At 33.3% G+C, this 24,556-nt stretch overlaps 2 protein-coding genes across 5 annotated transcripts; both read left to right on the top strand.

Moving 5' to 3' along the window:
* The first annotated feature begins 1,004 nt into the window (after positions 1–1,004).
* Positions 1,005–12,646, top strand: LOC128554606 (death-associated inhibitor of apoptosis 2-like). 4 transcript variants are annotated; one of them, XM_053535880.1, is made up of 9 exons: positions 1,005–1,181; positions 5,470–5,730; positions 6,168–6,346; positions 7,599–7,665; positions 8,200–8,439; positions 9,540–9,685; positions 10,103–10,151; positions 10,803–10,910; positions 11,060–11,219. In XM_053535880.1, the coding sequence occupies exons 2-9, from the start codon at positions 5,613–5,615 to the stop codon at positions 11,071–11,073; spliced, it is 921 nt and encodes a 306-aa protein (XP_053391855.1). In that variant the 5' UTR covers positions 1,005–1,181; positions 5,470–5,612; the 3' UTR covers positions 11,074–11,219. The 4 variants fall into 4 exon arrangements, with proteins under 4 accessions (XP_053391855.1, XP_053391852.1, XP_053391853.1 ...); XM_053535877.1 differs by lacking the exon at positions 11,060–11,219 and adding an exon at positions 11,234–12,646 and having other exon boundaries at positions 1,010–1,181; XM_053535878.1 differs by lacking the exons at positions 1,005–1,181; positions 11,060–11,219 and adding exons at positions 1,203–1,255; positions 11,234–12,646.
* A 3,489-nt stretch (positions 12,647–16,135) lies between these two features.
* Positions 16,136–22,862, top strand: LOC128554607 (baculoviral IAP repeat-containing protein 7-like). The gene is made up of 6 exons (XM_053535881.1): positions 16,136–16,226; positions 16,764–17,017; positions 17,596–17,786; positions 18,220–18,340; positions 18,820–18,978; positions 19,456–22,862. The coding sequence occupies exons 2-6, from the start codon at positions 16,816–16,818 to the stop codon at positions 19,671–19,673; spliced, it is 891 nt and encodes a 296-aa protein (XP_053391856.1). The 5' UTR covers positions 16,136–16,226; positions 16,764–16,815; the 3' UTR covers positions 19,674–22,862.
* The last annotated feature ends 1,694 nt before the right edge of the window (positions 22,863–24,556 follow it).

The raw sequence follows: 24,556 nt of genomic DNA, 5'->3' as shown, positions 1-24,556 counted from the left end.
CAAACTCGACCTAGATTTCATCAAGGTTATCATTCTGACCAAATTTTATGAAGATCAGTTGAAAACTACAGCCTCTATCGCACACACAAGCTAAATGTTGATAGACGACGGAAGCCCGACATCGAGTGATCAGAAAAACTCACCTTAACTTCTGAGCATTGCTCAGGTGAGCTAATAAAATAAATAGATAAATAAAAAAAAGCAAGAAAATATTACAGCTGAATAATGAAGAAAAATAATATAAGGCTCTTTATTTTTCAATTACTGTATGTTAATAATCGTGTAGGGTAAATTTTAGTTTTAGTTCATATCAAATATAAAATAATCTCTAAGAGATGATACAATTGATCAGATAATATCTTCAGGAAATACATTTGGGAAAAATACGTACACTAACCAAGGAAAATAGCCGCAGACTCTGATAAAAAATGTAGATAGAAAAATTTACAGTACTACCATGCTCCCTGCACCGACTTACGGGCGAATACATGATACAGTGATTGAACTCCATGATTCCATAGGACTTGACACTGCTAAGTCCATTAAACTAGAATCTGCAATTTTCTCATCCTTTCATTTTCCATTCATTATATAAGAAAAGGTGGATGCCCAAACAGATGGAAATGTCTATTCTATAAGGATTTGAACATTAGGGCCAAAGTTAATAAGTTTCTTAAGTTGATTGATGTTATACTTAAACCCATGAGGTTTATTCTAAACCTATTAAAATGTTCAATTTTACATTTATCTATATTAAATCTAATGTTAGTGTTAGTATTACACCGACATGGATTTCTTGTCATTTAAATGAAGTCTTCTCTGATTAGATAAAACGCTCCTCAAAATTGTACTTTAACATAAGTTGTCATTGTATTTATAGACTCTGACAAATTTGTTATATCACGCCTACTATAAGTGGGTGACGTAAACATGGCTTGAGTTGTTTCTATTCATAGCGACGCCCACCCGTGTATGGTTTCCCAATAGAATGAAAAACTTTGTTTTATTTTTATATTCATTTGAAAAGTAAGGTGATTCCCCGCATATCTAACATTAAGTGTTGTTATTTTTATACAGGCAGGGTATAACATGAGGTGTTGTTATTTATACAGGTAGGGAAGCCAGACTGTGGTAAACCAAAACATATCACGGACTAAAGTCGTGTCGGAATATCAGCAGAGGTAAGTTTTATTCGTTCTCTTCATACCTTTACAGCCGCCAGTAGCAAGAGGACGCTTTTGAAAGGATTTTAAATGTAGAAATGAACGTTTTCATATCAGTTTAGGTTTCTTCATGGAGTAAAGATTTATATTTAAAAAATAGCAATGCGCAATACAGGGTTTTAATTCCGATATAAATCAAAACAGTACTTACGAATGTTCCATGCAAAATATTTTATTTCAATTTTCTGCTCTCTCTTGTCGAAAACATTTAAACGCTAAAGACTTAAAGGGAAGGAATGCATCACAAAATGTTTGTTTTATATGAAAGTTACTATACAGCCATTTATAACGCTGAATTTCTTTTCTGACCGACCATTACCTACGGCTAACCACCAACGCGGTCAGTTTTGTATTAATGACGTATACGAATTAATAAATTAAATTAAATCCACCATTTCCTTTTACGTTGCCATGGAAACAAAATGGATGTCACCTTAATCAAACATTGAATTGTTCGTAGCTTTCCTATAAGTAAGCCGATTCCGGAAATTATTTCACTGTTTTAATGATCTAAGATTAAGAAGGCAAAATGAATATTAAAACAACTGTGCACATAAATTATAATCTAAAACCTTAAAATGGAAAAGGTCGCCCGCGTAGAGCGCAAATCTACGGGTCTCGTGTCGTGAGTTCGAGAACTGGAAGAGGCGTATGATGATTTGATAAAAGACATTGTGTCTGAAGTCATTCGTCCTCCACCTCTGATTCATGTGGAGAAGTTGGCAGTTAATTGCGGAGAAAAGTTTTGCAGTGGTACAGAATCCGGGAACACCGGTTAGGTTAACTGAAATACTGTTGAAAAGGGCGTTAAAACCAAAACATCCAAATAAAGTGTACAAACAAATACAAGTATCAATTTGAGTTTCACTTGAACTGGAAACATTCCAATTCTTGACCATCATTATGAAAAAAAGAAAATATGCAATATTATATATAATAGATAAAATATGATAAATAACATGACTAAAATGTCTTAAAACATATGCGCACATTTTGTCCAGAACTACGTTATGGAATGATTGTATGAACGTCTCTCTGCAAACAGGCAAAATCAAACCCAAGTCTGCACACGGAACGAACTGAAAAAGAAGCAATCTTGTACCAAAATCCGTGCAATTTCTACACAATATATAGAACCCGCGTGTATCTAACTACAATTACACAAAACGTTTGTTCCTCGACTTATTGATAAATTGTAAAACGGAATTACCCACCGAGCGCGTATTAACGTGGAATTCCGGCCGCAGGGCGATAAATGCGTACGATACCATTTGAAGACGTTAAGTACTGCGCATTAACAAACGTGGTGTATATATAAACCATCAGTCGAGTAAAATTAATATCAGTTAGTGGACTTTTAAACATTCAGGTAACTTAACGCGATTTTCTGAATTTGTTATTACGAATGAAATTTCTGGTTTCAAAATACGGACATACGCCTTGGTAACAATAAAGTAAGGGCGGCTTGTATCAATACTCATTATAGAACAATGCTATGATTGCTGGAATATCTACTTTACCGTGCCTGTGTTAAATCTATATCAATATACACTTAAAAACAATATCAACATTTCTATAGTAGCATCTGGTAATAGTAATAAAAACTTACACTTATGATAATGATAATATTGATATTATTGACACATGTAGCAGTAGCAACAGATAATGGTGAAAACAATAACAACAACAACATCATCATTAATAACCTTTAATCCAAACCAAAACTATTATAGTAATAATAATAATAACTTATAAAAATAATGATAGCAATGATAATTATATTTATAATAAATGATAATAATAATAATACTTGTCGGTGTTTTGATATAATTATAAATTGGTTGTTGATGTTGTTGTTGCTGCTGCTGCTGCTGCTGCTGCTCTTGTTAACAATAAGATATTTGGAAAATGTTATAACAATACTAATAGAATAATATGATAGTCAATTGATTCATTTATTAACTAATTGTTAGTTCAAAATTTTAATTGATATTTTCTTTGCTATGCGTCTTTTGTCTATCAACAATTTTCGAAGTCGTTTTCGCGTTATTAAATGGTAGTAACGCCCCTGTTTTCTGAAAAGAAAAATCAAAACCAAGACTGCAGTCGAAACAAACTAAAAAGAAGCAGTATATTACCAAAGTACAATGATAAAATGTAAAACTGAATTACCGACCGCGTGCGTATTAACGTGGAATTTCCCGTCGCCTGTCGATAAAATCGTACGAAACCACTTGAAGTTATTGCGCTTGTGCGATAATATCTTAAACGCATTAACAAACGTGGAATATTAAGTAAACTTCATATCGATTAGTGGACTTTTAAACATTCAGGTGACTTTAACGCGAAAGCATTTACTGAATCTGTTATTACGGATATAATTTCTGGTTTCAAAATTCGGACATACCTCTTTGTAAGAATAACTTAACAGCGACTTGTATAGATACTTGTTATAGAGCAATGCTATGATTAATGGAATTATATCTAATTTAGCACGACTTCGCCGAATCTATATCAACATTACTATTTTTACAGTAGCATATGTCTCTGGTAATATTATTTACATTTCCAATGATGATAATAGTGATAACAATTTACAATTATGATAATGATAATTATATTGACAATATTGATAGCAATAGCGACCGACAATAGTGATAACAATAACAACAATAAAGCAGTAATAATCTTATCCAAAATATAGCTATTAAGGAAATCATACGGCGTGCAATAAAATAGTTATAAATTATAATATATTGTAAATGTTCGTGTTTAGACGATGTACAGTGTAAGTCTCAATAAAATTCTGTTCTGTTCTGTTCTATAATAATAATGATAATAATAATAGTAATGATAATAATAATAACACTTATAGAAATGATGATAGCAATGATAATTATACTAAATGATAATAGTAATCATTATTGTTGTTGTTGTTGACATAATTATTAATTTGTCGTTATTGAAATTGTTGTTGTTAACAATGATAAATAAGGATAGAATTATAACAACAATTATAAAATAATATGACAGTCGATTGATTCAATTATTAATTAATTGTTACCTCCATTTCATTTTTTTTATTTTCTATGCTCATTATTATCATATGATCCAAATAATGCTGATGGGTTTCGCTTGCAGGCTCTTACGTAATTGGAATAATTGAGCTTACTTTGATTACAAAAATAATAGTTGTTACCAAAGTGTTGTCTTTAGTTTATTATACAATAGGAGTCTAAAGTTTGCATAGATATCTGCATAGAAGGGCATCTTATTACCTGCTTTCCATGGATTATTGAAATACAGTGAAATGTAATGGTTTCGCAGTGAAAGAGTCAGGAATTATAAATATCTAGATATCCCTCAAAATATAATTCAGTGAAGACATATCTGTCAATAAGAACTCTCAAGAACAGATAAACATATACGCCCCTTCTTATAAAAAAAGATGATCACAAATGAATCTAAAATATCCTAATTACGATATTCGTGACTTTGCTAACGCTTCAATAGACATGGACATTTACGAGAAACGCATACATGTATTTCACTTTTGGACACCAGCTGAATCTTTTGCTTGTGTCATTTACTAGCTGCAATTTTCGATCTTTAAATATTTTAATGTACGGTGAAGTTTATAATTATATATTTATAGCGGGTGCTAATTTTGATAATTCGGCTTCCTATCGATATCAATAATAGCAGAAAAGAATGTCGCATTTTACTAAACAGTTTTTCTTATGTAAGAACAAATGTAGTTAATTAAGTAACTCTTTGTTACAGGTACAGATATAATAATAATAATAATAATAATGTTGATTTGGCTGGATGATCATTATACGTTCGTGGTCATGGTACTTTAAGCCAAAGATGACATTGCTAAATAAATCATGATATGAAACGGAAAGGGAAGGAAGCAAAGCTTGCTTGCTGATCCCCTTACACTTGTATGATAACTATAAACAAACGTCGTCAGGGCTGACTTTACACAAATCGTGTAATGGTATACTATGATCCGCAAGCTATTTGAGTCAGCAACGCAAAAGGCATACGATAAATAAAAATAAAAAAATCTGATCTCAATTTTACCCATGGTTGGATCAGTGTATGGCTCTGGTACACACCCAATGTGAAAATTGAACGAAACACGGAAATGATTGTAACTGTAAGTTAAATTGAACAGCTTTCTTTCAACAATGAATTACTTGTTAAAAGATTTATGCAGTTCAAAGTGATACTGTTTCAGGAACTCGCTGACTTTCTGCGATAATGCCAGTTCGAACTGAAGAAAATGAAGCAAAGCAGAGTTAAGGAGTTAGGAATCATTCATCCAATCACTTATTCAGCTGCACTTGTCTTCCATTCCTCTCAGAACAAAAAGTTCCGAATATGGTTGATTCAAAGTATTCATCATATGCCGAGCGACTAACGTCTTTGAGCAACTGGCCAGGTCGAAATTCATTCGATCCTGGTGCAGTTGCAAAATCTGGTCTCTACTATCTTACCAGTAAGTACAATAATAAAGTGAAAAGTTTTGATCAATTCTGTGTGTCTTATTACTCCGCTCTAGGACGATATCGGGACTAGAACGGCTAGTTGTAAGCAAATACGAAAAACGGTTGCCACACTGATATGTCCGAAGTATCAATAAAACTACTAAAGTATACAAGTTTCTAGTTGTTTTTCTAGTTTTATAACTGACATTTCAAAATAGGGATATGGCTAAGAAACTTACATTACCAAACAAATTTAAAAGACTAGAAGCTTGATAAAACACAGTTTTTCTGTCTTGAAGAATAACACATATTATCAATTGCAAACTGTTTCCATACCTAGTTGTTAAAAGTTATGATAAACAGGAACTGTAGTTGCAGTTTAGTCCTCTTCATCACCAGACGTCCACACTTTGTTAAGATTAAATCTCTGTAGTAACATGCATTACAGGTGATGATGGTGATAGAGTCAGGTGTGCTTTCTGCGAATTTACAGTCGCGAACTGGAAAACCTGGGTCGACATCTGGAAATTGCATGCATCCTTTGTTCCTACATGTGTCCATCTCTTGTGTAGTAAAGGCACAGAATATGTCCAAAAGGTCTTGCAAGAGGAAGATTGTAATGCAGTGGTAAGAAATATAAATACATGTATTTGCACAGTGATAATGGTTAGGCTTAGCACTCCGGTTACCAGTTCAAAGGATGTTACAAATAAGCAAACTTCAACCGCCGTCTCTGTAATACATTACTTCAGTACAAATATTTGACAGACGGCAAAAGTTTTCAAACACCTGAATAATATAAAATAAGAGAACAATGTTTCTACCATTTTTATGCACTAATTAATCTTACAGTACAAATCGTATATCTTGTTGTCCAAATTATTTCTTTAAGTGAAGCAAGCAATATACAGCCGCTGCATACCATTCTCCAGCCTTAGAGGCTTTCCAAAGGTCACAACGCTTCTTCCAAAGGTCACAACGCGTCATTGAATATATCAAAGTGGTAGCATATATCTTTAATGAATATGACATTGGTTTAATAGTGTAATTATAACTGTCTATTTTCGTTTGTACCTTTTCCTCTGGTACTATATTGTCCTTACATTGACATACTGTATTCTGTTTTCTTAAATAATACAGAATAGATTTTACAGGGTTTTCTGCCCGTCAATGATATTAAGTCGTAATTGTGTGCCTTTATTCGATCATGTTGCCATGAAAATAATGTCTGAACACTTGAATGTCTTGTAGGCTAAGCCTATATTTGTGATTGCAGCAGGTATTAAGGTTTTTTTCCACACCTCGTGTTATCTGACGCTTTATTATCTGTATTATATTGGTGCGCAGCAAACTTTTAATCCAAAATCAGTTTAAAATTGTAATGAGATGTTCATAACCCGACGTGAAAAATACTGTTTGTCTGTCTGACAGCAACATGGTTTATCCTACACAAATATGGTAAATGGAATGCTTGGATTTGATTGTTCACCTTTGCTACCTTTTACGAAACGATTCCTATTACACAACAGACTACACTTAAAGTGGTCAGTGAAATACAAATTTTCAGCTAAGGAAATATCTATTAACTCTCATAAGGAAACTATATAGACTGACACAAAGCAATACATATCATGACGGAAGTTCTATATAACAAATATAATCACAAAAATATTTCCTCATCCTTTGGAGAAGGATTTCTATTTAGTAATGTCAAATACTTAGAAATTTCGCATATGTATAGTGTGTATTTCTTAGGCCGTCAAGATAGTTGTCTTCAGAACAACGAAAGAAGGAACTACTCTCATTTTCATCCGGCCATGTACGTGAATATTTCCAAGTTCATCTGCTATTTTGACAAGTTTTATCTTCCTTTCAACAGCGTGTGCATGGGTTGATGAACATTACCACACAGAGTTTTACACGCAGTAGGAGCCGTCAGCCAGAAGGTACATTCTGCACAATCAACTGGCATTTCCAGTGTTGTTTTTTTAACCTAACAGCTCCATACCAGATGTCTCTATTGTTGTTTATCATTACTGACGACTCGTGTATTGATTATTTACTGATTATGTAAAATGTCTTGTATATGTACTACAAATACTTCCGAAATGGATATTCCAATCTGTCCCCTACAAACAAGTGACAGATTAATAATATAATATAAAATAAGCATCCTATAAAAAAAAAAATATTCCTTTTTAGGTACGCATTGTTTCCTTTATTTTTTACTACAATCCATTTCAAAAAGAGTTTAAATAAATGCGTTATCATTCTGAAATATATTCATTGTTAGAATATGGTGTCATTTTAGTTTAAATCTGCTCCCATAATGCCGAAAACATTGAGTAAAAAAAGGTTAGCCAAATTATACATGATATACGTAGGTCTAACAGCAAACAAATAATAAATTATAATTTACATAAAATGACATATAGATATATTACCAGAAAATGTTTTTCAACCTGTGGGATTCATTGCAGATCTTACGATACTCGGGGTCAATGATCTTCTCTTAAGCAGACAACAGCAGTCTTCTTCGTGTAGCCCAAGTTCAAGATGCGCCGGTCAGTACCGAACTCCCCGCGGCGTCCCACTTACAGTGCCAAAGCATAGAGAGATGGTACATCCTGACTTAAGATTATCATCATTTGACAACGCGGATATTCGCCGAACGTTTCCTGATCTGAATGTAGTTGTTCATGCGGGATTTTTCTTTACAGGTAAAACATCAAGTGTTATACGAAGAACACATAGACTAGTATCCCCTGACAATTCTAAGATTTTCTTTCTGTAACATTCTGTACACCAATAAATAAGCAGTTTTTCGTCATTCCTTTTATGTATTCTTAAAAGTCATACCGACACAGTTCTAGGTCATATGTCGACTTTCCTGCTCTTCATGGTTGAGGAAGACTCCAGTTGCTTGTCCTGGCATTATATCATCACCGGCGGGCACCTGGGTACAACCATCGGCCTTCCGTAAGCCTCTGGATTGCCTCTACGCCCAACCTGAGACTCTAACCCACATCGGCGATCGGGGTAAGTGGTTTAAAGCTAGCGACATTAACCGCTTGTCCACTGAGGCCACTGTCATTCCTTTGAATGCATTTACTTTTGCTATGAGAAAGATAGCAATTTCACCTTTTTATATACGTGTGCAAAGCGAACGGAGTCTAAGCACAATAGCCTAACTATTAAAGGTTTACACGTTTTAACCACAAAGGCTGTAACGATTAATGAGATATTACATTACAGTCTTTAATTGTTAAGTTTTAAGTCGTCTTTTAGGTTTTTCCTCAAAAGTATGTCGTTCTTTTTTTCAGTTTTGTTTTCGGTATAATACTATGACTTTTATTTTTATTCAGAGAGAATATGTTAAACTGGATGTAGATAATTGGATTATTTTAAATTAAGACATATCAATGACTGGGGAAATAAAATGTTAATTCCGTCATTTGAAAAAATATACATATTAAAACACAAAATGTATCTGAAAGAAAACACAGTTGGACTTTCCTGGTATGGTAAGGATTTACATGAGGCAGTTCTGAACTTGGCTGAAAGGTCTTTCATTTCATATGTTTCATACTAGAGCAGAGTGTCACTTGACATTAGACATAGTTTTGATGAGTATTCTGCTTTTTAGTTAGTTTGCTCTTTATTTTGCCTTTAATAAAAGAAGAACGCATCCGACCGATTGGCTTTGCTTATGAAAGCATATTCTACGCCTATCCGTTGAATGTTCTTTAAAAAAGAAAGCTTGAAAACTGTTAACTACAATAGTGTTCGCTTCATGTCCAAAGCATCCCTGCTTTTACAGGCGCTGATGGTTCGCTGAGATGTTACCATTGCGGTGTACGGTTTAAAAACTTGAAGTGGGATGATAATCTTTGGGAAAAGCATGCCAAGCAAGCTCCGCATTGCATACATGTTATTCTTACGAAAAGTGAAGAATTTGTAGAGAAGGTACACTGGCTTTGCTATTCGCTGTTACTAAACATAAGTTATGCGTTTGTAAGTGCAGTCTATATGTATGTACATTGCGCTACGAGTACATGATACTGCCATAGCTTGAGGGCAATTGCAGCTTTCACTGTGTTAATTTTGATGGAAATGTGGTTTTAACTAGACTAACTATGTAATGTAGCTATACATGACTAGCTTTAAATATGTCTACGAAAGACGAGGCAAACACGCAATCTAGCGATATGCTATCAAATCTGACTGTCCTTATGCTTTCTAGGCCTAATATGATGGATTTCATTTGACCAGACAGTGTTATATACTTATAACTGTTCCACAAGAGCTTGATATATTACACAACACCATAAATGTATGAATAATAACCGCTCTTGTATTAAAAAAATTGTTGTTTATTATCAGGTGCTAACAGATGGCCGCAGAAAGCTGAAAAGATCTGCTAGTGATATAGGTATGTATACCTAAATAGCAAACATGCATGATCTGAATGTGAGACCTCACATAATTTGATTGAAGCACATTTTTGCCTGGACTCAAGATCAGTATAAATAAAATAATATGACTGACGTCTTTCTTTAACACCTTGGAAACTGTGCATATGGCTGGTCCATCGCGCGTTTTACAATCTCTCGATTCAATGTCAATCGTGTATTTGATCAAATATTATAATGTCTACAAAACAGATACATGCTGTTCACACACGTGACCTATAGGCCCATGGGACTGTGTTTTAATTTGTAAATACTTACCTACTTATTTACTTACTTCTACAGAACTTATTCTGTATATTATATTATATATAATTCATTTTGCTACAAACTAAAACCATACCTTAAAGCTGCAGGTACAATTGTACTCATATTTTGAAAGTATTAATAAATCAGTGGTACAATGGTTCATTTAATTTTATTTGGTTAGTAACTTTTTCTTCAGAACTTTAGGCTGAGTCTCAAATTGTAGCAGGTATAACTAAAAATCTTAAATCTTTCTCTATTTTGAAAATCAAAGTAACAATGACAAAATGGAATTATACCCTTTTTCTCAACCATGAACAAGCGGAAATGTACATATAAACTTAGATAGCAGTTCTTTTGTTTTCAAGGGGATAGCGTTAGTCCTACGACTAAGAAATTTAATGTCTTCGGCATTAGTGAAGAAGAGGGAGTTGAAAGAGCCCGGCGAGAAAACATGGACCGATTCGCTTCTATAGGTACCATTTCCGTTCATTTAACATGCTTGGTAATGTTAATGTATCAAAAATGTTACTTATTTTGTAAAATATCATAAGAGTATTTTAATAAACGCACCGTGGAAAATAATATGGTTATAATTGTCTTGTAGTTTTGTTTTTCTTTTCAGATAATAAAAAATAGCTAAGCATGATTCACAATTTTTGAGGAATGTATATAGCATTTTTCAAAAATAATTATTATATGAAATAAACGACTGGAACGTGGTAGCGAACACGTTTTAAAATGTTTTGAGGAAACAGGAGTCCCACCCAGTAAGTTTAGTCTTTTGTTACATACTTAGATGCCGGCGACCAGTCATATATGTGCGGAAGGTGCCAACGACACAGCGATGGTCCAACAGCTATAGGTTCTGTATGTTGTGGCGTGTGGGTTTGTGAATCGTGTGGCAAATGTGATGGACATTGTCCTGTCTGTGGCAGGATCTAAAATGAAACAATCATTTGGAGCATAGTCGGGGTGTGGCTATTGTTTACGAACTGCTCGTGCCACAATACTGGATTACTGCTTTATAAGTTGTTGGTTCACCATCTAGTTTTGCAGTTGAATTACTTATTCTCCTGATCGGGATGGCTTATTCTATTATCTGAAATTTTAAATTCGCCACCACTACAGGACAGTGAGCTGCTGTTTTAGTCGTTCTATTTAAACTATTATTGTGGAAATATGCTTATATAACCTTTAAGATGGTGAAGGGATGTAAAGTAACAATATAGTTCTTGTATATGGGTTTTATTGTGTAGAACGCGTTGTTTTCATATTTATTTATTGTGTTTTCAATTTATACCATATATAGTTTGATGCTTGTTTAAGTGCTTCAGTCTGGGGCATGTATGTAAATACACTTTATATATTATAAGCCTATAGAAGATATTCAGTTTCGCTTAAGCAGACTATGTGCTAGGGGGCGTGGAACGTGTGGTAATACCGTATTTATACACGTTTTCCATGAATGGGTTCAATTAAACCGAGCCCGGGATATCTAGTAATTGCGAAATGATGAATGGCATATAATATATCAAATCTGTGTACGTGTTACGTATTATATTACATTCATTTTTTTTTTTTTTCATTTTTTTTTCTATATAATATCAATTTTGTCATTTTCATTCGTGTATGCTTTGTAAACGGCTTTTATTGGAATGAACGATATTGTTTCCACGAAATGCCACGAAAAATGTACATTTTGCTCTTAATTGGTTGGGTAAAATTGAAGTCCTCTTAAATACTAAACATTTTATTATTTGAAAATTGTATTTGGTATAAACATTTTTCATACAGTTTTTGTAGAGCATCTGTATAATTTGCTTACATTACATTTCAGTTTCATATCTAGTTGCGTTTTATAAATACTCTTCCATTTTCCAACAAACGCAATAACATTTTCTGTTGTAATTTTGTAAAGACGTCGTTAATACAGTGGAGTAAAATTCTTAACATCTTACACCTTAATATTTTTTACTAACTGTATCAAACCAATTTTTACATTTATTTCCTGATTCATCAAAACTGTAACAAACAAACTAATTTTCTTTTCATTTCTTGTTTTTAATAAATTTTCCGTTTTATATTTCCGTACCAGTGAAAAATAAGTTTGATTACATTTGATTACATTTTATTGAATATGCAATAAAAGGAAAATATTTTATTTATATGTATGAATAATACTTTAGTATAATCAAAGTACGGACTGGCAGAGTGGTTCTTTTTTTTATTTTTGTTCTTGTGAAACAGAAGAAAATACATTAAGTGTAGACACAACGTTTAACAAATCATGGAACTTTTCATGTCAATTTTCTATTCAGTAGAAACCTGCGACAAGCTTATTTTGTAAACAAGAGCACCGCCTTGCGGGTGCTGACGCTCATCTGATTTTTTTTTGTGTAATAGAAATATTGTCCTACCCATGATTTTCTAAGTCTAAAAAGGGCCATCATTCTTGCAAAAAGCAGGATAGAGTTATGTTTCTTGATGTTCAGTGTCCACTTATGATGGTGAAAAACTGTTGCAAGTTTTAAAGCAATAGCTTTGATAGTTTATGAGAAAAGTTGACTTAAACATAATACTCAACCAAGAAAATGATTTTCTAAGTCCAAAAGGGGCAATAATTATTGCAAAAAGCAGGATGGAGTTATGTTGCTTGCTGTACATGGTCAGCTTATGATGGTGAACAAGTGTTGCAAGTTTCAAAGCAATAGCTTTGATAGTTTAAGAGAAAAAGTTGACCTAAACATAAAACTTAACCAAGAAATCTGATATTTTCTAAGTCCAAAAGGGGCCATAAATCTTGCAAAAAGCAGGATGGAGTTATGTTTCTTGCTGTACAGGGTCAACTTATGATGGTGAACAAGTGTTGCAAGTTTTAAAGCAATAGCTTTGACAGTTTAGGAGAAAAGCTGACCTAAACATAAAACTTAACCAAGAAAACTGATTTTCTAAGTCCAAAAGGGGCAATAATTCTTGCAAAAAGCAAGATGGAGTTATGTTTCTTGATGTACAGGGTCTGCTTATGATGGTGAACAAGTATTCCAAGTTTCAAAGCAATAGCTTTGATAGTTTAGGAGAAAAGTTGACCTAAACATAAAACTTAACCAAGAAATCTGATATTTTCTAAGTACAAAAGGGGCCATAAATCTTGCAAAAATCAAGATGGAGTTATGTTTCTTGCTATACAGGGTCAGCTTATGATGGTGAAAAAGTATTCCAAGTTTCAAAGCAATAGCTTTGATAGTTTAGGAGAAAAGCTGACCTAAACATAAAACTTAACCAGGCAACGCCGACGCCGACGCCGACGCCGACGCCGACAACCGCTCAAGTGATGACAATAACTCATCATTTTTTTTCAAAAAATCAGATGAGCTAAAAAAGGAATACAAGGAAATTCCTTACCCACTGAAATGATTAACATGTATATTCATTTCTCCGATGTGTGTCTTTATCAAAACTTAAACAAAAGCAGCTGTCTTGAAATGACTTTTTATTCTTTGACTTTTTGTATATGTAGGAATGTACAAAACATAAATGCAGTTTATCGAAATACACATGTACAAATTCACAGCCACGATAGAATTCGAACCTTTCGCATGTAATTCCACTAGACCTCTCTACCTTCTGTATAACATATACTTTGTACACATTACCACACATGCGAGTTCTTGTTATCTCGAACGCATGATCGACATCTTATTTAGATCGCACGACATGCACAAGATAATTTACAGATTTCATTAATACAAAACAATTGACCAAGATAATATGTCCATAAAAATTCTGACTAAGTTTGGTAGACATAAGAACGGACACTGACAATTTTCGCATTTTTTAGTAATTCCAGTACGCGGCTGAGACAATTCGGATAGTTATCGAAATTGGCTGACATATTATGCTAATTGTGAGTTTTGTGAACATTGAATATGAACTGATGAAGTTTGACAGCAACACTGTTAAATTTTGAGTAATCTAAGGGCCATAACTCCAGAGAAACTTTCAGGATCCAGCTGGTTATCGAATCTGGCCGAGATATTATGCCAGTAAACATTGTGACCAGGTTTGGTGAACACTGGATAAGAACTGTTAAAGCTGAATAGAGGACAAAGAACTGTTAAAGCTGAATAGAGGACACTGTCAATTTTCATAGTTGATAGACTCTTGTATATTTGTAAATTGTTCAAACTCTTAATAACGAGATACAATGTTCAGAAGTTTACTTAAATTTCGAGAACATGTATACTCTTCTAAGGGTATAGTGACCACGAAAGATGATGATGATGATGATGATGATGATGTATTAGAAAGTTTCATGAACATGATGCGCAAGTAGATATCAGCAACAGAGCTAATCCAAATTGAATTGTAGGTCTTCAAAAAGTTTATACTTGAGAGAAAAACATCATTCTCCAGCATATACAGACAAAAATAGAAGAAAAACAGCTTTTGACTGTGATGCTCATGATGCTGGTCAATAACAGCAAAATAACTAGTAACTAGAATTTAAACGCAATACGTTAACTTTAAATGGGACAACCTGTTGAAATTATGGCCCTCTACTTGGGTTGGAGCTATTTCTGCAATATCAGATTTTGAAGCAGTTCACTTCAAAGACTTTAGAAATCAGGGAAGTATACCTTAAATAATGCTCATTTCACAGTCTTCCAACACAACTTGGTAGTGTGATGTTATCATAATTTTACAGAAATGATCACTTTGTATAGCTAAAGATGTCACTGAAGAACTGGAACTCTGTTGAGACATGTCTTGAAAAAGTATGTCCTGAAGTAGCAAAAAAAAAAGAGAAAATATTTGTCAGGAAAGGATAATTGCACCTGAAAATTCATCCAAAGATTCCATCATTTTTTAAACATTACTATTAGGGGTCCCATACCTTAATTTGCGCAGTATTAAATTTGTAACATTAATAAAGTAACCAGTTAATCGATGACACGGCGGCGTAGTGGTAAAGTGTCTGACTTCCACGCACGTTACCACGGGTTCGAAATCACCTGTAAGATCTCTTCTTCTTTTTTAAAGGAATGTAATGTTATCGATGCTGTTTTTATTCTTACATTATTTTATGTATGATATTTCATGAATTTTAATTGTTTTCTCTTGTTGTCTTTTTATCTAAGATACTTTTAAAACAATTTTTATTCCACATTTCTATGAAGGTTAAATATGATAACTTTCAAATAATGAACAATAAAAATCATGGTAAGTTTGATCAGATAGTGGTAAGTTTGCATATAAAATTTGAAGAAAAAAACAACAACAACGACAAAACGGTATGTTCGGACGTAGGACTTGAACCCACTTCCCTGACGGCATTATCTCAATTAAGAATTATAAGCCTATATGGAATAGGTATATCGCTATTTTAATAGGTTCGGACACCGAAAATCAATTCGGATTCATATCTGAATTTATTTCAAATCATACTGTACAGGGCCATATTATTTGGAAACGTACCATTAAAATAAGTTTAAAAGATATTAAAAAAAAAAATATCCCGCTCGCTCCCATATTTAAAAGAAAAAAGTCAAAACTGAGAAAAAAAATTTGCTCGCCCGCTTCATTTTTTTTTTTGGATTTTTTCCCCGGATATTTATAAATAGGCACAGAAGATATTCATAAACCCAGCTCATTCAGCCACTACATGGTGTCATGCTTCTAAAAATAATGTTAGTGGGCAGTTGCTATATAAATATGAGGTAACGTGTGGAGTTAATCATTAGTAAACTTTGTTAAAGTAATATACAGGTCCTGCTTCGATTAGGTTATAGGTATTTATGATTAAATAAAACTTTTTGAACTGGGTCAAACTGAGTTCAGTGTGGGACTGGGTCAAAATGATTTAATTATGTAAACTGCAGTCAACATGAAAACCAGTTAACTATTTTAATGTATTAAAGTGTATACAGCGTTATTTTTGTGTTTTTGTCTTTTCTTGGAATGATTAAATTCATATACAAGAACATTTATACATACACATATTTGCAGAAAATACTGGAAACTTCGTGTAATTTTGAAACAGGATTAATTTTATCTTTTTATGGATTTAGCGGACGGACCGTATTTTCTTTAATATGTGTCGCGCTTGAAACGCGTTTATTCTATTTTTAAATAAACATGTTCTGGATTTTCCTTACTCTAATTTTAGATTATGTATTAAAAGTATCGGATTTTCCGGTCTGATCTAAATTTAGTTCCGAATGGGTTTTTCTGTAGCTAAATTTACACACACACATGCTATTTTTTGATCGTTGCGCAGGGTGATTTTACGTAGGGTTACCAGTACAGGATATTCGTTTATTTTCTAGATTGTAAAAGTAAAGGCAGAACATTGAAAACTTACAGAAAACTTGTCAAGAAATGTCGGAAAATTGCAGTGATATTGTCGTATCCCAACAACATGCCGCACGACCACCACCTATAGCGCTCGGCATTAACGTCGAAAAACCAAAATTTCCTCAGTATGCCGTCTACGCAAAACGAATGGAATCTTTCGATGCCTGGCCAGAGTATTTACCTGTCAAGAAGGATGACCTTGTCGAAGCAGGACTTGTATATACAGGTGAGTTTCCCATCAATTTAATAATTGAATTATTGGAAATTCTGATATTTTATTTTTACTTTCTTAAAAGTCTGTTTGTGCAATGAAGAATAAAATATTTATTTTAATTTTCATACTGGGTCTTTGGTTTGTGTAGGTGTAGCACTGGCCATTAGGTCAGTCAAGTACAGCAGTTAGTAAAATTGTGTAACAGTCTAATTCTTGTGATTAGTTAAACCCAAAGAACCGGATATTTGGACTTGTGCCTTTATTAGGGAAATTACAATATATGTCCTACTTATTACTCATTGGGGAGAAAGACATAAATAGATACAGTTAACAAGTTTCAGTATTGACTATTGGATATTCATTTGATTTTAACGCTATATGGTATTTGATGTTTCGGTATAAGATATTTATAGAATTTACACTGTTTGGTATTTGATGTTTCGGTATAAGATATTTATAGAATTTACACTGTTTGGTATTTGATGTTTCGGTATAAGATATATATAGAATTTACACTGTTTGGTATTTGATGTTTCGGTATAAGATTATATTAATTTATAGAAATTATTTTATTATATTAATTATTTCAGGAGTTGGTGACAGTGTACGATGTTACTTCTGTGGTGGTGGACTGAGGAACTGGGAACAGGATGATGTACCAATGGAGGAACACGCCAAGTGGTATCCTAAATGTCCACACATCCTGTTAGTCAAGGGTCAGGCATATGTTGAGAAACTTGGTCGTGGGGAAAAACCAGAGGAAGATAATTCATCAGTTCAGGTAATATTAGGACACATTCAGGACATTTTTAATACTAGTACTAATTACTATAATATTAACTGATGCAGTCTTTTAATATCTGATGCATCATAATAATGACAAATGAAATGTTAACACTTAAAAAGACTTTCAAAGAATTGCACATGGATCAAGAACAGAAACTGTTCTAGATTATGCAGCAAAAGGATTCCAACTGTAAAAAAAATAAAGTTTTTTGTGAAGTTGAACACATGTTGAAATAACAATAATAATATAAATTGAGGGAAAGAAAGCAAAATGCTTTTGTCAGTTACAAAGATTAATCTTTGCATGGCAACAAAGTCACATTCAGTCAGTACTAGTGTTAAGTTCATCAATGAAATGAAAATAAAACCTAAACCAGATTAATGTGTATAACATAAATGCTGAACGGCACTTGTTTTGTCTTCTTCAGACTGATTCAGCAAGAGCAGGACCTAACTATCTTGAAAGTGTTGCTGCACAAAGTTGTATTCAAATGGATTACTCAAAAGATATGGTTCAGAAAGCAATCAACAAATTCATTGACAGATATGGTATGTTTTGTTCATACTTCAACAGCATTAAGGAATGTTAACTTTAATCTTTTGATAAAGGAAAGCTTGCAATTTGATTGAAATAAAGTTTATCCAAATACTTAAACACAGTTTTAATGCAAGGTAATGATGGTATCTAACGGCAATTACTAATTATACTATCAAAGAAAAGTACATTTTGTACTAGACCCGCCCACTTAGCTCAATATGGAAAGTGCAGATCTATGGATTGTGGGGTTGTGAGTTCGGTCAATGGGCAAGCGTATGTTCTCCGCAAGGATTTGATAAAAGACATAGACTAAATAAGTGTCTTTCCAAAGGAGAACAGGTTTGTACTGGTACAGAATCCACTAACAGGCTTAGTTTAACTGCCTGTCGTTACATAAGTGAAATACAGTTGAAAAATAGTGTAAACCCAAAACAAATTTATGAGGAAGAGAAGTATTTTCAAATTACCTTAATTTTGTTTCATTTTACAGGCAACGGTGATTTCAAGGCTAAAGACTTGTGTGAGATTTTGTTTGAACTTGAGGAAGAGCCGACAGAATCATCATGTGTGTCAGATAACGTTGTAGACAGTAGAAGACACATCCCAACCCTGGACGAGGAGTTGGAATCCGGGGATATCCAGACTCCAGGTATTAAAATATTCAATGGTTTGGAGCTGTATTACAGCAATTTCAGTTTTTATAACTCCATATATATAATCTGCTGCAACTCTTGATATATATAAGTTAAACTAGTACTAACTTTTATACATGGTAGCTTAGGTTGAATTGTCTCAAAGAGCATAGATTTGTTTTCTTGCAAGAAGTATGAAACCTGTGACTTGCACGATAGTAGATTGTCAGTCAGATATTCTGTTGACGTAGCTGTATAATAAATAAAAAGTTATGATTATAGAATTACAGATAATGGAAAAATTAAACATTGGTGTCAAAATGGCATTTGCCATAATTTTTAAATATAGCGCCAAAAATAATCACTTTGTCCGATTTTAATGAAAGACAACTTTGAGAGACTGAAGGAAGAGATTGTTATCAAACTGCTGAATTACTGTTTTATGTTAAACTTTTTACAGATAGAGTGTAAATAATGGATTTCTTACTTTTCAGAAGAAATTGAAAGTTTGAAAGAAGAAAATCAGAGGCTAAAGGAAAACCAGATATGCAAGATATGTTTGGACAATCGGGCAGATGTTATTTTTCTGCCCTGTGGACATATGGTCAGCTGTCCACAGTGTGCCCCAGCTCTTTTGAAGTGTCCCATCTGTAGACAAACTGTAAATGGACATATTAAAGCTTTCTTTGCTGTTACGAGTAGCGTATCATAAAACACTGGGATACACTAGTATACATACACAAACAGCAAACTCTGCATAGTTTGCGTGGGAGAAGTATCGGCAAACACATTGATTTGCATGGAGTTGATTTCATCCACCCTATTCTACATTAATTCACTGTAAATGTTATTTCATTACTAGAAAATAACAAATCCAACAATCATATTGGAATTATAACTGTATTTAAATTAGTGAATGTATGTATACTACTGTATCCCAGTTTTTCTCCAAACCAGCTGCTTGGGCTCATAGTACAAAAAGCTAGGAGAGGAGAGAACAGCAAAATACAAGATTAAATAATCACAACAAAAGTCTAGGAAGCTAGGTTATACAAGTCAAAGTCATTGACTATGACATGAAAATGTCATATATGTGGTTACTTCTTCCAGGTCTTAGTGGTTACCTTCCGTATTTTGTTAAATAATGATTAAACTTGCAAAATAATGCATAGTTTAAAATGTGCCAAAATGATGGTGTTTTTGGAATTATTAACTCAAAAAAGGTGTTATGGTTTTAATGAAGAAAACACAACTTTCTAGTCAATATTGCTCAATTTCATAGACATGTTCATTAGTTGTTTCCAGCTACCCAAAGGTATATATGCATCACCAGTGTTTCTACATGGCCAGAGTTTTATTTGCAAGAGCCAAATAAATAGGCCAGGAATGATCTCAGAACCAAGTCTTTTAAAATATATGAATGTGATTCAATAAAATCAATGCAAATGACTAGCTAGGTCATCATTCTGCTAGAAATTGGAAGGATGTCTTTTTATGAAAATACAATTTTCGAACTTCCAAAGCCTTATTTTTATTATAAAGGTACACAAGTATCTGGAGACATTGTTTCACCCCAACGTGTTTGGGCAAAGAACAATAGTATTGTTGCATATATAAAGTTTCGATCTTACAAATGGCAGGTCATTGTCTGTGATATATATATATATATATAGAAGCTACATTTATGTCATTGTAATTAATGGGAAATATGTACTCTGATATCATATAGAATGAGAAGCAAAAAAAAAAAAAAAAAAAATTAAAAAATGATAGACAAAAAAAGCAGAAAAAATCCTAAAATTGATAGATATTTGTAAGACTACATTATCTACATGTATTTTCTACATTATTTACACGTGTATAAGAGTGGGAATGTAAAAACAACACATCTTATCATTGAACCATACTAATCTTGTTAATTAGAATATTGTTTACTACTATATTCTGTGTTGTGTGCTCCTGGGTAACATCTTAGTAGCTTTGTTCATTTCATTTTCTGTGTGTAATATTGAAAGTTCTTTCATTTGTGTATACTAAAATTTGTATTTGATATACTTTACTAAATATTTAAATAAAAATGTTTATTTTTATAATTTTAAATATGTAATCGTTACTTTGTAAATATTTCTGTTTGGTTTGACTGTAGAGGCTTGTAGAAAGTATATGGTACTCTTGTAAGCCTGATCTGTATTTCAACACATCTGTTACATAAAAACACTTGAGCTGAAAAAGAGCAAAAAATGTTTTGTTCCCAACCCCCATCCGGCTCTGAATATTTTTTTTCAAGACTGGACACAGTTGAAGGGGAGTCACTTTAAAATATTACAGGACAAAGTCTAAAATTCTAGTTAAGAAAGTCCCCAACTCCTGTTGCGTAAACATTTATCCTGTCCAGTACAAAAACCTCTACAGTCATTAAATATTTTTATTTTCTTATTGAACTCCCCGAATCAGATGACTTTATTTTCTGTTGATTTTACATTTGTAAGAGTTCATTTCTAGAAAGAAAATTTTATGTGACGATTGATATTTTCAATGATCATTTCATTGCAGAATGACAGATCAGTTTATAAAACAGGAGTTTCTGTACATAGAGTTAACAGCTTTTTTTTTTTTAAATTTAATTCAGTTCAGACCGACATCAATGTACCATATTCTTGTAGTGCTGTTGTATGCTTCTGAGTGACATCTTACTGGCTTTGTTCATTTCACTTTCTGTGTGTAAAGTTTACAGTTCTTTCCTTTGTGTTTTAAAACTGGAATTTATATTTCATATACTTTACTAAATATATAAATAAAAATGTTTTATTTTTAGCTCGACTATTCAAAAAAAAGGTAGAGCTATTGGACTCAATTGCGTCGGCGTTGGTGTCCCGATTTGGTTAAGTTTTTGTATGTAAGCTGGTATCTCAGCAACCACTTATGGGAATAGATTGAAACTTCACACACTTATTCACTGTCATAATCTGACATGCATAGCTCAGGTTCCATAACTCTACTTTGCATTTTTACAAAATTATGCTCCTTTTTCGACTTAGCAGTTTTTGGTTAAGTATTTGTATGTAAGCTGGTATCTCAGTACCCACTAATGGGAATGGATTGAAACTGCACACACTTGTTCACTGTCATAATCTGACTTGTAATGCACAGGTTACATAACTCTACCTTGCATTTTTACAAAATTATGTCCCTTTTGTTGAATAGTCGAGCGTTGCTGTCCTCCGACAGCTCTTGTTATAAATCTGAATATGTACTAGTTAATTCCTTTGTAAATATTTGTTTGTTTTGACTGTAGAGGCTTGTAGAAAGTATATCGGTACTCTTGTAAGTCTGATCTGTATTTCAACAGGATCTATTATATAGCTGAAAAAAAAAGAGCAAAAAAATATTTTGTTCACCCTTACCCCAAAACACCCTCTGAAAATTAAATTCAAAATTTGACACAGTTGAAGGACATTCACTTAAAATATTACAGTACAAACTCTAATATTCTAGTTAAGAAAGTCCCTAACTCCTGTTGCGTAAGTATTTATTCCGACCGGTAAAAAAACCCTCTACAGTCATTAAATATTTTTATTTTCTAATTGAGCTCCCGAGTCAGATGATTTTATTTTCTGTTGATTTTACATTTGTAAGGGTTCATTTCTAGAAAGAAAATTTTCTAAGATGATTTATTTCATTACAAAATGTCTAGTATGACAGATCAGTTTGTAAAACAGGGAGTTATTGTACACAGAGTTAACACTATCATTTTCTTTTCATAAAGTTAATTCAGGTCAGACTGACATCAGTGTACCATATTCTTGTAGAGCTTAGAAATTGATTCATTTTGCTATTATTTAAGAAAACTAAAAAAAGAATGAATAAAAAACAAAAAATAAAAATAAATAAATTCACCAAATTTATTGTTTCTTCTTTTTGTATTTGCTGCGAGTGGCAGTGAATAAAATGTAACAAATGGCAGTAAAACAGGTATATATATTATAGTTAATGACTTAACCCCTGTTGACTTGGGGTGAAAAAAAATACTATGCAACCCTGAAATTATTAGGCCACCGAGAAAATCATGCTACCCTGAATATTATTAGGCCATCTGCAAAATTATTGTCAACAAATTAACAAAAGTACTCGGCCAGGATACTCAAACTACGGAAACAAAGCAATATTGTTTTAGCTGCAGCCAGTAATCCATCTCAGTCTGGCTAGGAGATATAAGAGACACTGCAATTTACTTGTACATTAAGGTGTAACAAATCACTGTTATATTATAATGATTAACACCCAGAAACATCTTGAAATTGTCCAGTAATTCTAATCAATTTGCACTGCAGGTGGGTTGGATTTTACAAGCACAATTCAACCTGTACAGCTTTAGTTTTATGAAAAACTTTACAATGTTTAGAGCTTTTGTCACTTCAAGTTGGAATAAAAAGGAAATCCTACATGTAAGCATTCCCATACAAGTATTAGAATGTGGCTTGTATTGTTTAGCAAAACACATCTGCCTACTCTGTAGTTGGCTTTATAGCCACAATCCACATACAATTTGTGCAAATAATGCTAAATTATCATACAGTTTAATAAACATATTGTTTCCTATTATTGAAAAGTGTTATATGTTAATGAATGAAGCCTTGTTGTGCATATCCATGCTATAGTTAGTTAACCTTATCCTGCTAACTTTTAAAATGAACTGGTTCATCATTCGTTTTGGGCAGTACCACTTATTATTCAAAGGGGTGTTCATGACTGAATAGCAAACATTGTAGACCAACAGTGTAGATATCCATGCAGGCTGATCTTGGTCTGCACTGGTCACAAAGGCAAAATCTCTTGCCCCCAGCAGACTTAAGGTTACGGAGATGACTCTGCCCCTTGAAGAATTCAGTAAATGATATCTGACTTTGATAGACCTAAATGACGAAAACATTGGTGCCAACTTAATGTCTTATTGTTCCTTACCAAAGGTAACATTTTGGTGTGTCTGTACACAGTGATATCTAAGACAGTTCAGATTATGAATGAAATTTGGAAAGTTTTTACTATTATAATAGCGAAATGCTGGCTTTCTATAGTTTTCAGTCTGATAGCCTAAGGAACACAAAGATTTTTTATCCTTAGTACTAGGGTATTACTATGCAAACTAAATGGGTGATTTCTACATGGGCTGATTTCAGTTAGAAATGAGATATAATGAGCAAACTTGGTGCATACATAGCTTCCTTTGATACCAATGCAGGCATTCTGGCTACCACGGTCAAGGTTTCTGTTAACAGGTAGCTTGCTATGAGACCAAGGGTAAGATTAACAAAATTAAAAAACTGAGTGGCCCCGAGAATAGTTGTTTGTTTGGCATTGTTGAGTTTTAAGCTGCCTGGGTATTTGGTGATGAGTTCAGCCCATTGGTGAGATGACCAAGGGGTGAAGAAGACAGGTGAAGTCCTACTAATGACGCCGCCCAAGCCTTAATGGAATTGCACTTCCCAACGTAGGGTGGGTGTTCAAGTCTGGTAGACTGAAGACCAAGGCACAGCACTGGCGGCATTTGGAGTTGGTCCTGTTATGGATGCTGTGTTTCTCTGGGGGCTGCAGTTT

Source organism: Mercenaria mercenaria, unplaced genomic scaffold, assembly GCF_021730395.1.
Source record: "Mercenaria mercenaria strain notata unplaced genomic scaffold, MADL_Memer_1 contig_564, whole genome shotgun sequence".
NCBI classification, from domain to species: Eukaryota; Metazoa; Mollusca; class Bivalvia; order Venerida; family Veneridae; genus Mercenaria; species Mercenaria mercenaria.
This window is presented reverse-complemented; position numbering and strand designations above follow the sequence as displayed.

Coding starts and splice junctions, on each gene's coding strand:
- LOC128554606 (XM_053535877.1), top strand. CDS start 5,613: ATGGTTGATTCAAAGTATTCATCATATGCCGAGCGACTAACGTCTTTG. Junction 5,731..6,167: donor TGGTCTCTACTATCTTACCA/GTAAGTACAATA, acceptor CATGCATTACAG/GTGATGATGGTGATAGAGTC. Junction 6,347..7,598: donor AGGAAGATTGTAATGCAGTG/GTAAGAAATATA, acceptor TCCTTTCAACAG/CGTGTGCATGGGTTGATGAA.
- LOC128554607 (XM_053535881.1), top strand. CDS start 16,816: ATGTCGGAAAATTGCAGTGATATTGTCGTATCCCAACAACATGCCGCA. Junction 17,018..17,595: donor AGCAGGACTTGTATATACAG/GTGAGTTTCCCA, acceptor TAATTATTTCAG/GAGTTGGTGACAGTGTACGA. Junction 17,787..18,219: donor AAGATAATTCATCAGTTCAG/GTAATATTAGGA, acceptor TGTCTTCTTCAG/ACTGATTCAGCAAGAGCAGG.